The sequence below is a fragment of the Leptidea sinapis genome, chromosome 32 (genome assembly GCF_905404315.1).
Source record: "Leptidea sinapis chromosome 32, ilLepSina1.1, whole genome shotgun sequence".
In the NCBI taxonomy this organism is placed as follows: Eukaryota; Metazoa; Arthropoda; class Insecta; order Lepidoptera; family Pieridae; genus Leptidea; species Leptidea sinapis.
The window spans coordinates 3,188,932-3,204,408 of NC_066296.1; the positions used below are offsets into that span (position 1 = coordinate 3,188,932).

The following is a 15,477-nucleotide window of genomic DNA, read 5'->3' on the forward strand; positions in this document are numbered from 1 at the left end:
TGATTTGGGTATTTATCGAGTATTATTATCATCATCATCATTTATCATTACAGGAAGGCATCCACCATGACATCCAACCCTCATCCAACCTACCCCGGCGATCTTGACCAGATCGTCGGTCCATCTTGTGGGGGGCCTACAATTCTTTATTAAAGTGAATCTTTTATAACATCACCGCCATGTTTTACGTCCATCTATTGCATGTTGCATTACAGCCGGCCGCGGAGTCGGGGTGAAGTTGAATCATTAATTTGAACAACACTTTCAAGTCAGGTCTAGGCGCTCTGGTTCGTTTGTTTATGCTTTCAATTATTATGCTGATGATAACTATGTTATTTTGTGGATTTTATTATTGTAGTAAATCTTAAGATCAAATTTTTACTTGATTCAATTTTCACGTCAAAAAATCTTTTCATATATGTATTAGAATAATACATTTTTATTCGTATGGAGAGGAGTTCGTATGAGAACAACCTAATTTAATTAGAAAATTTTATAAAATAAAGTTATTATATACTAACTGATGCCCGCGACTACGTCCGCGTAGATAAAGGGTTTTTCAAAGTAATAAGCAAGTTTGGAATTGAAGATTACCTCATGTCCTATTCCAGTTTCGGTTCCCGTTTTCGCTCCCGTTCCCAACATATTATATGAATCTTATTTCGAGGAAGATTGCTATGGCAAACTAAACCTACTTACTATTGCTATAGTTATCTGAAATGTGCTCATCGACGTGAATTTCAGTTTTTAAAATCCCCGCGAGTACCATGGATTTTTCCTGGACAAAATGTCCTATAATAGCCTATGATAATAGCCGGGACAATAGTCTATGTCCTTTCCAAAGCTCTAGTATATCGCTGTACCAATTTTCATCTCAATCTCAAACTCGGTTTAGTAGCTAGTAGTAAAAGCGTAACAAACAAACTTACATACACATTTATAATTTTAGTAGGGATTAGTTTATCACTATATAAGTATTATATGCTCTACCTTTTGGTAGGTAGAGTTTTTTTATTTTCTAGTCTTACGGAATGAATTGTTAAGTAAGGTTTATTAAAAAGTCACCTGAACGAAAAACTAGATTTAAGCAATAAACGGATTAGTAATAACTAGCCTTTACTGAAAGCAATTAAATACACAAATAAAATTTGAAAAATAAAATTTTATGAACGATGCGGGACTCGAAACCACGACCTCTGGCGTTCCGTGCCAGTGCTCTAACCAAATGATGAACGGTTAGCTCTGTTGGTTAGAGCACTGGAGGGGGGTTATCACTTTAAAAACATAAAAAATAGCAATTAATTAAATAGATATTTTTTTACTTACGTCTTTTATGTGCTGTGAAATTTTGTATTTTCATAAGGGATATTCGGCTGGGAACCTGTTGTATCACCTTCTTCGGTCCCACGACCATCTTTAATCTGCAAAACAAACAGATAATTTAATAATATTATAAACTTATCTTATATAAGTGACAAATGTTAGTTGATCACTCCTGCCCACCAACAACTTAATGTTAATTTCTAGTATCCAACTGATAATATAAAAACTGATGACGAATAGGGCATTTCATCTCCAAAATGTCCTTACAATTACAGAATTATTTATGTGCTATCGGAATATATTAAGAACACTAGCCGTTCCCGACCGTTTCACTCGGTGAATTTTAAAAGGAAATAAATTAAACAATAAGAAATAAGTAGCCATAAATCATCTAGGATAAATTTCGCATCGAATACAGCAGTTGCATCATCCACACGCACCGTAAATAAATAAAGGTATTTTGCGAGCATTTTATAAGCGATGATAAAAACCCTTTAAGAATCTGAAGCAGAGTTTCTGGTTGCAGAGTCATCCTGTCACAAAAAAAATCAAATTCCAAATTACTATATTTGATAGTAAAATATATATACAAAATTACTTATAATCTACTTATTAAAGCAATTTACAATTAAGCCTTATATATGTAGGTATCAGAAAAACTTATTTCTACAACCCTATCTACGTGTTGAGGGATAAAACTTTATTATGCTTAAAAAACGAATACATAAAGTTTGTGGGGGAAAATCCAGGAAACTGGGAAAACCTGGCTATTTGCTATCACTTAACCTATCTTAAGATTAATGACTAGCGCATCATCATCCTGTCACTGTTTACGAGCATGGAATATATACGTACTTCAAGAAAATATTCTAATGCAATTCACCCAAAATCAATGAACCCAAACTCAATCTTACCGTTAATAATTTTTAAGAACCAATTTATAAAGGATATAATAAATTATGTATCTTTCTGCCCGGGCCTCCTTTGTAACTTACTAATAACTCAAAGACTTTGTTTTTCTTTGATGAAATGCCAGTAGTGATATATTTAAATAAAATACTTTTTAAAGGATTAAAACTCGTGTTAATAAAACTAATTTATAATTAGAATTATTATATTAATGCTGTTATTAAATGACATATTCGAGGTTTAAGATGTGGTTAATCTACCCTTGTCAGCAAGACAGCGTTTTATCTATGGCCGGATTATAAAAACAATAGTCGAAAGATGTCGTTATTTTAAAGGCGTCAAATGCTGTTTCCTTCAGAAATGGCGTTTGAGTGAGGTCTATGTTCCTTTCCGTACGAAACGTCCTGTGTATATCGTTTGACAGTGACGTTTAGTTGTAGATGTCAAAACTGACGTTCGTAACTGATGAGAGAGTTATTCTAAAGGTTGGAGTTAGTACTCAACTACTCAGTCGTGTTGAGGCCTTCGTGTGAGTTACACGCAAAATTGACTGCGCTCTTTATCTATTTCATATTACCTATTGTGTGCTATTATTGATTATTATTATTTAATTATTGAAACTAAATATACCTTTGTTGAACAACTCATATTTCGTGTTATTTCTTGAAAATAACACAAAGTATGAAACGTAGTGCACAGGGCGACGGGGATCTTGCGATTTAAGGCCGCGCGAAATACCCCGCCTTGACCGCTTTTTTTATAAGACATTACAATGCAGTGCCGCTCAAGATCATTAAAAAACCCAAAAATTCTGAGCGGCATTACAACTGCGCTCGTCACATTGAGACATAAGATGTCAAGTCTATTTGCCCAGTAATTTCACTAGCTGCGGCACGCTTCAGATTGAAACACAGTAATACATTACCTTATTCATAATGGTCCGCTAATTTTAAATAGCCGCTTAGGAGTGTTTTTTCTCATTCTGACTTAGGTCAATAGAAGAAGACAGAATGAGAATTAGCAATGCTTTCAGTTAGCAGACTATTAAAAATAAGGGGGTACATCTTCACGGCAGAAATAGGCACCGTTGTGGTACCCATAATCTAGCCGGAATCTGGTGCAAAGGAGACTCCCACTGGTGTTCATAATTGCATAATATTAGACCTAAAACACACATTATATCTCTGATAGTGATGATGTGACTAATTATAGAAGACCCTTCTATAAACCATATTGAAGCCGTCAATAACAAAACATGGCCGACGTTGAACAGCTGTTTCGTATTTGAGTTTAATTTTCGATATCAGTCAGCTTATAAAAAAAATAAAGCTGGGGTCACATATGGCCTAACAAAAAATTTTATAAGAAAGAATTTGATAAGAATTGATTGATGAATGAAATTAGATGAATCCGACCTTATTTACTTCAATCAATTTGTAGCTTTGGTTAAATCTATGACAATTTATATGTTTTACAATTATTTTGCACTGTGAGTTGTCTATTTTCAGAGACAAAACCTCGATAAATAGATTAAAATTATTTTTTCAACATGGAACATTGTAGTATGAAAGAGGCATATTTTGGCTAGAGGAGGTTTACGAACTAATTATGAATAAATTTTTTTTCGACCGTTTGTTAGGTAATATACGTCTTAACTAATATAGGTATATATATGTATCTACCTTCAATAAGCTTTTTAATTTTTAAGGCGGTAGGTCATTACCCCTGCAAACGTTGACATGGAAATCCATCCTGATTTAATCAAAATATTTATTCAGTCCAGATTCCACTTATTTTAATCCTTTGAATGACATTTTGGTTAATGGGCTTATATGATTATCCTACCCATTAGTAAATTCATATATTTTTGGTAGTGCTCATATTATAAAGTAGGTATGGAAAGGGTCATCGACAGCGGGTTTTTTTTTTATATAAAATATGGATTACAATGTAATATCGTACAATAAACATTAATAATTAAAGAGCCTGAGGGTGTTCGCTTTAATCCCAGTCCGTGGTGTCATTAAGAAAATCGTTTATGCTATAATCACCTTTCCCACACAAACGTTTTTTAACAATTCTTTTAAATTTCGTAACACATTTGTTTTGTACATTTTCTGGGATCATATTGTAGAAGCATATACATCGCCCAACAAAAGACTTACTAATTCGACCCAACCGAGTAGTAGGCATAACAAGTTTATGTTTGTTCCTCGTGTTAACATTATGAATGTCACAGTTTCTAGAACTCAATGTGCTTATGAACATACAAAACATTATCAAAAATGTATTGAGAAGCAACAGTCAAAATGTTTATTTCTTTAAATTTTTCTCTTAATGATTCTTTAGGACCTAGGTTATAAATCGCGCAAATAGCCCTCTTCTGCAGCACAAATATAGTATTAATATCGGCCGCACTGCCCCATAATAATATACCATAGGACATAATACTATGAAAATAACTAAAGTATACTAATCTCGCCGTATCTATGTCAGTTAACCGTCTGATTTTCTTAACCGCATATGCTGCAGAACTAAGCCTATTCGCCAATCCTTCAATATGGGGGCCCCATTGCAATTTGGAATCAAGAGTAATGCCAAGAAATATAGCAGATTCCACTGGTTTTACCACCTCTCCATTTAATAAAATATTCGCATCTACATTTTTGACATTTGGCGCGGTGAATTTAATATATTTGGTTTTATGATTATTTAACAATAAGTTATAATAGCTAAACCAGTACACGATGTCAGATAGAGCATTGTTTACTTCGTCATATAAAACTTGGCTTCGTTTCACTTTGAATATAAGTGAAGTGTCATCCGCAAACAATACCACCTTGTGTTTTTTTTCTACAAGGTTAGGTAGATCATTTATATAAATTAGGAAGACGAAGGGTCCAAGAATAGAACCTTGTGGTACCCCCATACCGAGAGGAGTCCCAGGAGATCTCCTGCCATTCACCTCGACCCTCTGAATCCTATTATTTAAATATGAGATCAGAAGATCGAGTGCAGATCATCTTATACCATAGTGGCATAGCTTCCTGACCAGCGTTGAATGTTGAACACAATCAAAAGCCTTAGATAAATCACAGAAGATACCAAGTGCATTCTGTGATTTTTCCCAGGCCTCAAAAATATTCCTGATGAGTTCAACACCTGCATCCGTAGTCGAGCGTCCCCTAGTAAAGCCAAATTGTTTTATATGAAGTAACTTATAAGTGTTAAAGTGAGTAAGCATTTGGCTTAAAAATAATTTTTTCAAAAATTTTACTAAGGGTCGGCAACACCGAAACAGGGTGATAGTTATTCGGGTCAGAAGTGAGTCCCGATTTAAATATTGGTGTAATTTTACTATACTTCAGAAGGTCAGGAAACACGCCATGTTCAATACAGCTATTAAAAACTAGTGCTAGATATGGTGCTATGACGTCAATAACAGAACTTATTATTTTTATAGATATGCCCCATATATCAGCAGTTTTTTTCATTTCTAAGGATCTGAAAGTTTTAATTATTTCTGCTGGGCTAACAACACTGAATTTGAAATTTTGTTTACATTCCTTAACATTTGTATTGTATTTTTTCTGAGATCCTATTGTAGAAGCATATACATCGTCCAATAAAATACTTACTAACTCGACTTAACCGAGTAGTAGTCATAACAAGTTTATGTGTGTTCCTCGACTCGTCAATATGCTTATGAACATATAGAACATTTTCCAGAATATATTGAGAAGCAACAGTCAAAATGTTTATTTCCTTAAATTTTTCTCTAAATGATTCTTTAGGACCTAGCGACCTTATAAATAGCGCGAATAGCCCTCTTTTGCAGCATAAAGATGGTATTAATATCGGCCGCACTGCCCCATAACAATATCCCACAGGACATCGCCGTATCTATGTCAGTTAACTTCTAATTTTTTTTTTTACCGCATATGCTGCAAAACTAAGCCTATTCGCCAATCCTTCAATATGGGGGTCCCATTGCAATTTGGAATCAAGGGTAATGCCAAGAAATAAAGCAGATTCCACGGGTGTAACAACCTCTCCGTTTAATAAGATATTCACATCTATATTTTTGTCATTTGGCACGGTAATTTTAATATATTATATAGTGTTATGACTATTTAACAATAAGTTATTGGCGCTAAACCAGTACACAATGTCAGATAGAGCATTGTTTACTTTTTCATATAAAACTTGGCTTCTTTTCACTTTAAATATGAGTGAAAGTGTCATCCGCAAACAATACCACATTGTGTTTTTTTCTACAAGGTTAGGTAGATGGAGGTAGAAGGAGAAGAGGAAGGGTCCAAGAATTGACCCTTGTATGGGGATACCGAGTGGAGTCCCAGGAGATCTCCTGCCATTCACATTGACCCTCTGAACCCTATTATTTAAACATGAGATCAGAAGATCGAGCACAAATCCTTTTATACCATAGTGTACCAAGTATAGCCCGCCTGCCTCCCCAGTGGACTTTGTCGCGTTTTTTAATGACAAGATGGCGTCCACTCGTGGACCAGTGTCTACAAGAAGAGGACCAGGCAGTGCTGGTCTGTTTCCAGCTGGCTCTAATGACCTAAGACCTTCGCCTCAATCAGTTACACCTGTTTTCGAATCGTGACACGCGGTTCAAACTCATGGCCAGAACAGTATTTATGTGTTTTCGTTATTAGCACAGTTTTGACACAGTTACCACTGTTCTATCACGATCTGGGCGGTCACGAAATTAAAACTGTGACACTGAAATATATTCATAATTGTAATTCCGAAAATAGTGTTAAGAAACCTGCAATATATGGGTAGCGGTCTAAGTATCAATGGGGCGATTTGATATCACGTGAGAAATGCGTTTTAAAACAGCTTATTTTATTTATTTTCATGATATTATGTCCTATTGTCGTCGATCAAAGCAATACCATTATTTTGCTGCTGACGAGGGCTCTTCGTTTAATCGACAGTTGATTTTTAGAATATTCTAGGTAGTGAAATGTATGTAGGTTTAAAGATAAACTTGTTATGCCTATTACTCGGTAAAATAGAGGTAGTGTTTGTGAAGCGAATGAGTTATTTATCAGGATTTCAAAGTATTTTAGTATAAATTCCTAAATATTCTGCCTCAAAATAGAAAACTATTATAATAATTGTTAATAAACCACAGTAGATAAATTATAATAAGATATTTATTATAATAAGTACACAATAAGACAAATGGCCTTTTCGCTCAAGGTGGTATAACTCTCAGGTTGTGTCTTCAACCCCAATAATTGCATATTAGGAAATTGACTTGAGATGTTGCTCTTTCAAATCTGAGCAAACATACCATTTATTTAAAGTAATTACAGATACGGTACACTAAAAACCATGCGTAAGTAAGACCGTAAATAATATAATAATTATTATTATACAACATTTCCAAAGCTGTAGTGAGCTGTGCCGGCCGTGGCGTGTATCAAACCATCCCGTACACTTACCACATCAACTAGAGACACTAACCCGAGACGCGCGAATTCGAATTCCGCAGCGTCCATAATTTTTGGTATAAATTCAGTTTTTATCTGTGGATGTTTTCTGACTTTCAATAATTAGAGTGACCTATAAATCAGACATTGAATAATCATAATTTGATCTTCAATTTGAAACAGACATATACTTATAATGCCTACTACTCGGTCAAGTCGAGTTAGTAAGTCTTTACTGGGGCTTTGTATATGCTTTTACAATAAGATCGCAGATAACGTTCAAAACAAATGTATTACGAAATTCAAAAGATTTGTTAAAAAACGTTTGTGTGGTAAAGGTTACTATAACATAAATGACATTCTTAATGATAACCACTGATTGGGAATTGAGCGACCGCCCACAGGCTATTAAATAATAAATTTTAATGTATTTTTGATGAAAAAAAGAAGCCCGCTGAGTTTCTTACGCCCGTTCTTCTCAGGTCTGAGGCATACATTTTTGAATGCGTGGTAGTTTTTGACTTTCAATAAGTGATTTTATATCCTATTTTGAATAAAACTTTCTATTAATCTACGAAATATTCATTGTGATTATTAATGTACTATATATATAGCAAAGTTGAGAAACGCAAAAGACCAACAAGTCGGCGTCAAGTTATAAGAAGGGCGCCGAGACGATAGCCCAGAGCGAGAATTAATAGAAAAAGAGATCTTTCTGCGTCGACTATTTACTCCAGGCTCACGTCAAGTGGCATCCTTACCCCTGGATGTGAGCGTTGCGGCCACACCTGCTGCCGAAGATTAAAAAAATTGAGAAGTGCCGGTAGCTTGTAAAAGTATTTGTGATGTCTTATAAATAATATATCCTCGGATAGAGTTTTCTTTTCGTTTTGCATTCAAGTTACAAGAAATTTTTATATCTACGTACAAAATCGCAATGAAATAACATATTTTATTATTGCGATGAGTTAACCAGCTATTATTAGTGTTAATCTATTGCAGAATGATTGCGTCGATGAGTAAGTACGTGATCGAGTTGTAGATCTTTATATTATACCTTTTATATTTCTTACACGTCATATGGGTGATGAAAGTGTTAAGAAATTTGGAGGTTCATCGTTTTAAAACATAAACGGGCCTTAGAACCAATTCGGTTTTTAGAGAATAGGGAATATGTGTACGATTTAAATAAGAGTTTTTTTTTTATGAAATCTATATACATTTATACAATAACATGTTTCAAATTCAAATATTCAAAATAGGATTCAAAATCACTTATTGAACGTCAAAAACTACCACTTATTCAAAAAAGACTGCCTTAGACCTGAGAAGAATGGGCGCAAGAAACTCAGCGGGCTTTTTAATATAAAATATGGATAACAATGTAATATCGTACAATAAACATTTATAATTAAAGAGCCTGAGGGTGTTCGCTCTATTCCCAGTCTGTGGTGTAATCAAGAAAATCGGTTATGCTATAGTATACCTTTCCCACACAAACGTTTTTAACAATTTTTTTTAATTTCGTAACACATTTGTTTTGTATTTTTTCTGGGATCATATTGTAGAAGCATATACATCGCCCAACAAAAGACTTACAAACTCGACCCAACCGAGTAGTAGGCATAACAAGTTTATGTTTGGTTCTCGTGTTAACATTATTAATGTCACAGTTTCTAGAAATTATACAGAACATTATTTTTGTCTTGTATGTTTGATGACGACTTGATTTTAAGTGAGATTTTTTTTATAATTTAGATAATATGTATCAAACTCCAATATTTAAGTCTTAATTAGAAATGAAAGAATGGCGACAAATATAATATTATCTTAATAATTCATAAAAGCAAGTATCTGAATTTATCATAACTTAAATTAATTTAGTTAAAGTTTGTAGGAAAACAAAGTTTGCATCATTTTAAACAAACTGTCATTATAAGAGGCTGGTACTACATATAAATTGTACAGTAGAAATAAATTGTTTAAAGTTACAGTGTCATATTGTTTGCGAAACTTAAGTGGCAGTGGTCAGGGCACATAGTTCAACGGACAGATTGCGGCCGTTGGAGCAGTAAAGTCCTCGAATGGCGACCACGTACCGGAAGACGCAGTGTTTGTAGGCCCCCCACAAGATGGACAGCGCAGGACCGATAGTTGTGGAAATCTTTGGGGGCACGCCTTTGTCCACTGCTGGATTAAGTGAGCGATTATTTCATACGACTAATGAATGAATTTCTGAGTGCGAGTAACGTGGTGATATACTTTTTACTAACAATTTAACTAAACAATATTTATTAATTATTTTATTATAATGTGAGTGTATTTTTTATTATTATGTTAGTTAATAATTTATTGCTACTGACATGTGTTTAATTACTTGTACCATTTGATGAAACATGTGAAACTGTAAGATTGTACCATCGTTACATACCATGTTTAAACGCAAATAAAGAATTTGACTGATTGATAAAAAATAATGATAATGCCAATCTTCACAAAAAAATCACTTCGCTACTACACGTGGCATCTTCAGGAGCTAACCTGACTCGCCAAGAGCTGTAACGAGACTTCTTATTAAATAATGATGAATGAAAATGACGTCATTGAACAGGGAATAGAAGCGTTACATGAGAGAGTTTCTTGCGTCGTTTCTTCTCTCCCAGAGCGCCATTTGTTTCCGAAGCGGCGGTAGTGTTTGAACTGACACCAAAGATAATTCTAAAGGAATCAATTTTGTAAAAATGAGCGCTTTTTATGCCTTGAAAAAACAAATTGTATTAATTTTTAAACAAAGAAAAAATACAAGAATCACCATTTAACTGCGCTTGATTGCACAGTGCCGCGCGCTCATATGAAACGAAATTGCAATTATGTTTTTGTTTATCATGAATACTCTAAAATTTAAAGGTAATTACATAATTAATTTGTCCCTCACAATATCCGACCAATTCAAGCACTTCGTAGCGAGCCGCCTCGCCTCCCCGCACTTCAGGGCATTAGGAAACGAGCGGGGCTCCAATCGTTAGTTTTACGCGAGTAAAATATATTTGCCAGTTTCAAAATGAAATCTAAAACGTGTGGATTATTATTGTAAATCTATGTCGCTGTATTGTTAAGGTGTTCAAAAAAAACATTCCAAATATTTAAATTGTAAATTTTTATTCATTTCATAACTTTATTATTATTTCACTACGATGTCAATAAAACTTTTGTTTAAAGTAAAACATTGCTGAAATCAAAGAGCGGAGACACCTGGTACAGGCATTATTTGCCTAAAAACTGCTAGCTTCTGTAAACCTATGTTTAAACTAAACTAAACTTTAGACATAAACAATTTATTTCTCTTAAAGAAATAAATTATTATTAGTAAAGTTTAGTCAGGTTTGTTCTAAAAGGGTATTAAAAGCAATTGTTATTGCTTTATTTTGAAATATCTCAAATAATTTCTAATTAGATAAACAGGTAGAACTCAAAACGTGACATGCATACGTAACGCAATGACGAACGAGAGTGATGTATATATTATATTCTCAGTTTAATGTAAGGGCTTAAATTATATATGCGGCTTAAAACTAAGGACACCACAGGCTTGGGTGCCTTTTACGTTTAACATACTAGGACCAGTTTAGTTTATTATACTTTAAAACTCAAAGATACCGAACTGAAATTCGCCAGGGGATTTCATTACTTAATTTTGGTACATGATGATGTATAATCAAGATAGCCTACGTTTTAGGCTCGTTTAGCTTAAGCCAATCTATCAATTATAAGATCAACATCGTCAGATGAAGTGTAGAAAGGTGTGTCATCCGATATTCTAGTATGAGGTTGGAAAGGATATCTCATTAAGAAGTATAAGGAAGAAGTATGGGTCTAGAATAGATCCCTGAGGAATGCCATAAGGGGATAAAAAGCATGAAGACTTGGATTTGTTGAAGTGAACCGTAAATTGGCGGTTGAAAAGATTTGATTTAATCAGTTTTACGAGAACTAGTGGATCTAGAGTTACTAGTTGTAGTATATAATATTATGTGTATTGTGTTAATTAATTGAGTTATCTGGCACCCATTATACAGGCTATATCTAGTTTATGGCGACATAATTTATGTTAAAATATGTCAATTTATAAGTAACTATTATTAGGGTTGGGTTTAGGGTTTTAAAATGGTGAACAAAAAGCGATCATAAATTCAACGATCAGATTACTTTCTAAGCAAAATATAAGCTCACATAGCCGTGTGCCATGATGTGACCACTATGATACATCATCATTATCAGCCGGAAGACTTACGCTGCCCTCATCCAACGTATTCCGGCGATCTTGACCAGATCGTCTGTCCATCTTGTGGGGGTGGGGGTCTTCGGGTACGTGGGCGCCATTCGAGGACTTTACTGCCCCAACTGCCACTTCTGTTTCGTAATCATTAGGGCTATGTTGGTGACTTTGATTCTCCTACGGATCTCCTCACTTCTGATTCGATCTCGGAAACTCCGAGCATAGCCCTCTCCATTGCCGTCTGAGCGACCATGAGCTTTCTCATCAGGCCCATAGTTAGCAACCACGTCTGCGTACCGTAAGTCATCACTGGCTACGTACACTGGTTGATAACCTTCGTCTTTAAACACTGCGGTACGAGCTGATTGTACAGAGCTTCCCGAACGAATTGAAATCCGAGTTGTATTCGACGAGTGACCTCTTCCGCGAAATTATATCTGCCTAACTGGACTGTTTGTCCAAGGTAGACGTACTCGTCATCAATTTAGAGAATACAGTTCCCAATTGGGTAGTAGGTGCGTACATGGACATGATTCATGACTAATAAATATTACAATGATTTCGTAAGTTCACATATATGACGCATTGGAAGGTATTACCCCGTTTGTTATACTTCGGCAGTAGCTAATTGGTAAATATCAATAGCCGTCTATATAATGACAATGTTTGACAATGACCCAGTACCGAACTGTCATTTGTCATAGAGTTTGACTCACTGGAAATTTACTAAGTTATTCTCCAAATTGATTGAGGTCATACTCAGGGACTAGAATACGGAGACTGACAAATATTTATTTTATACGTTTTATGTTAGCTTCGGCTGTATGTATTTATTAGTTTATTTTTAACTATACATCAACATTGCACACATAAGATTTATTATAACTAGTCTGGAGATTAATATTTTTTATGAAAGTAAGGGACGAGACGAGCAGGACGTTCTGATGGTTATTGATACGCCCTGCCCATTACGTGCTTACTTCAAAAAAAAATAAAAGAATACAACAAAATGAATTAACAATTAAATAATGTTTGTAAAATTTGAATAACATTAAACTTTATGCTATACATTGTCAACATTTACAAGTTAAATAATACAATCTTAGATTAAGGATTGGTATCCGCTGATCTCCAACTAAATATCGCAAAGTGCGGCAACTAATACTACGCCCATGTGGGCGTACTCGAGCAAGTCTCGAACAATGTGTGATGTTGACGTGCCAAAAACGTTAAACTTTGCAAATAATTGATACTAAAATCCCGGGTTCTGAAGTAAAACTTTGTAAAAATAATACTATAAGAAATAAGTAAGACACTGGGATCACATTTTATCATCATTAAGTATTTGGATTTTATTGATTTCAATGCAAAATAACACGAAGCGTATGTTATAAAATTTGAAAGATGCCACTGAGTGTCAAGATGCCACGCACACAAGCATCTAAAAGTTGCCGTAATAAAAAGCTATTGTTCCTAGGGAGTGCGGCTTCATGTTGGAGCACAGCGGAGGCCTCCTTGGAATCCGAGGAAAATGGAACCGGAGGAATCCTTAATATAAGAATAGAATAGATTTAAAATATTGGAAAAATGTGGTATTATTATTAATTTTGAGGTTTTTCAGGTAGCATACAGCCATGTTTCTGCACCTGAATTATTTTTTAGTGCTCGTTGAACAAATGACTGGAAAAAATAGGTAATTATAAATATTATTTTGTTTAAGTGTATCCCGGCGTGGCCTCCGGGTTCCAGATTTTTTTATTATTTTTGTGTTATGTCCTCTGAACAGATGACTTAAAGCTACAGTGGTTTATCAAAATGGACTATTATGGAGACAATAAGTGAAGCTAAAAATGCAGTAGGGGAATCGACGCGCAAAACTGACGAAAATAGCTCTGTTGGAGAAGAGAAACCTGTAATATTAATACTACGAACGTGGTACGTAAGGTATTGATTAATTCCTGGTAATAGAAATGAAACTTCAAATAACATGTTTGATAAAATCGTGCCATAACCATATAAATTTCAAAATATTCAATGTATTTTTAAAGTGAAACTTGAAAGTTGAAACTCGATGAAACGAAAAACCGAGACGATAGAGACGCGAGAGAATGAGACAGACACACAAATTCATAAGATTTAACGTTTAAAGTGAGATAGCAAGGATTATACAGTGTTTACGTACCAGGCGATCATAGTTGAATAGGAGATTGGGTTATGTATGACGCGAGTTTAATATTATATTCTAACGTCATGCGCACGACGTTTTACTACATAGACACTCGGAGAACATAAATATGGTAGCGGTGATAGATATGTCTTTCATAGCAGTTGAAATCATGTGTCATCCTAGCAACATGTACCAGGACCTCATATGCAGTTTAGAGTTTTAGGTGTTTTTGGTTCTCTTTGTGCTCTGCGTCGTACCCTCTCCATTCGTACTTTCTGTATTTGTTTATTGTACACGTATTATACGTTTGTGGAGATTTTTGATCATTTTTATAGTAAAATTCTTCATCATTTTTGAAGGTATCACTTCCACCACGCGTGAAATGCACATATGTTTTTTTTTATTATTACTTTGTACGTTTTTGTACGATTATATATTAGCAAATAGATAAAAATACGAAAAAAAAGTTAAATGTGGTAAAATCTCTGTACAAGTAATACAATAATCAGATTGTGTCGCTGACTGTACTAACGCTATGGCTTTGTTTGACATGTCTATAAACATATATTTTAAACGAGTTATGGTTATGTTTAATTCGGAATTTTTTAACGTGATTTTCACCAAATTAATAAGGTAATTAAAGTGCGAAACACTTAAAAAATTTGCACAAATATTGAGGACCGATATGTTCTACTAGGGTCTAAAATTTAATATCCAACATTTTGTCGCATAAAGTAGTATATAACAATTAAATTATACCTATAAATTATATAAAAAGCTGAAAGATAAATGCTATATTCCATAAAATATTGGTTTTAGTTGCTTATAAACAAACACGAAAACTTCTGAAACTATTTTTGACTCAATCTGTTTTTTAAACGCCTCATTAATTATTAAGTACTAGCTGACCTATGAATAAATAAAATAATGTTTTTTTATGAATTTGTCAATAATATATCATAACATCAAAAAATACTTCGTAAAATATGCACCCTGCTGTCGTAATGAAATTATTTCACAGCAGAACTGTCAAACCGTGCGTCAATAAATTCACTCATAGAAATTATGTATGGACACATCAAAGGAAAAACAAATTTGTTGTTTTTATTTAATTCCGAGCATTTTCCTATTTATTCACCTTTTAAACCTTCTCTGGACTTCCACAAATAATTCAAGACCTAAATTTTCCAAATCGGTCCAGCCGTTCTCGAGTTTTAGCGAGACTAACGAACAGCAATTCATTTTTATATATATAGATAGATTATGTCATGGAATGTAAATCTCAGTATAATTTTGTTTTGTTAAGTTATAATTTTTTTTTTCGGCTTGGA

At 34.2% G+C, this 15,477-nt stretch overlaps 1 protein-coding gene across 1 annotated transcript in view; it reads right to left on the reverse strand.

The window, feature by feature from the left end:
• LOC126974532 (scavenger receptor class B member 1-like) overlaps positions 1 to 15,477 on the reverse strand; it is a 113,764-nt gene that overhangs the window by 57,368 nt on the left and 40,919 nt on the right. The window contains exon 2 of the mRNA XM_050822048.1: positions 1,327 to 1,421. Within this exon, the coding sequence (XP_050678005.1) occupies positions 1,327 to 1,414 (88 nt within the window). The 5' untranslated portion in view covers positions 1,415 to 1,421. The remainder of the gene's footprint in view (positions 1 to 1,326; positions 1,422 to 15,477) is intronic.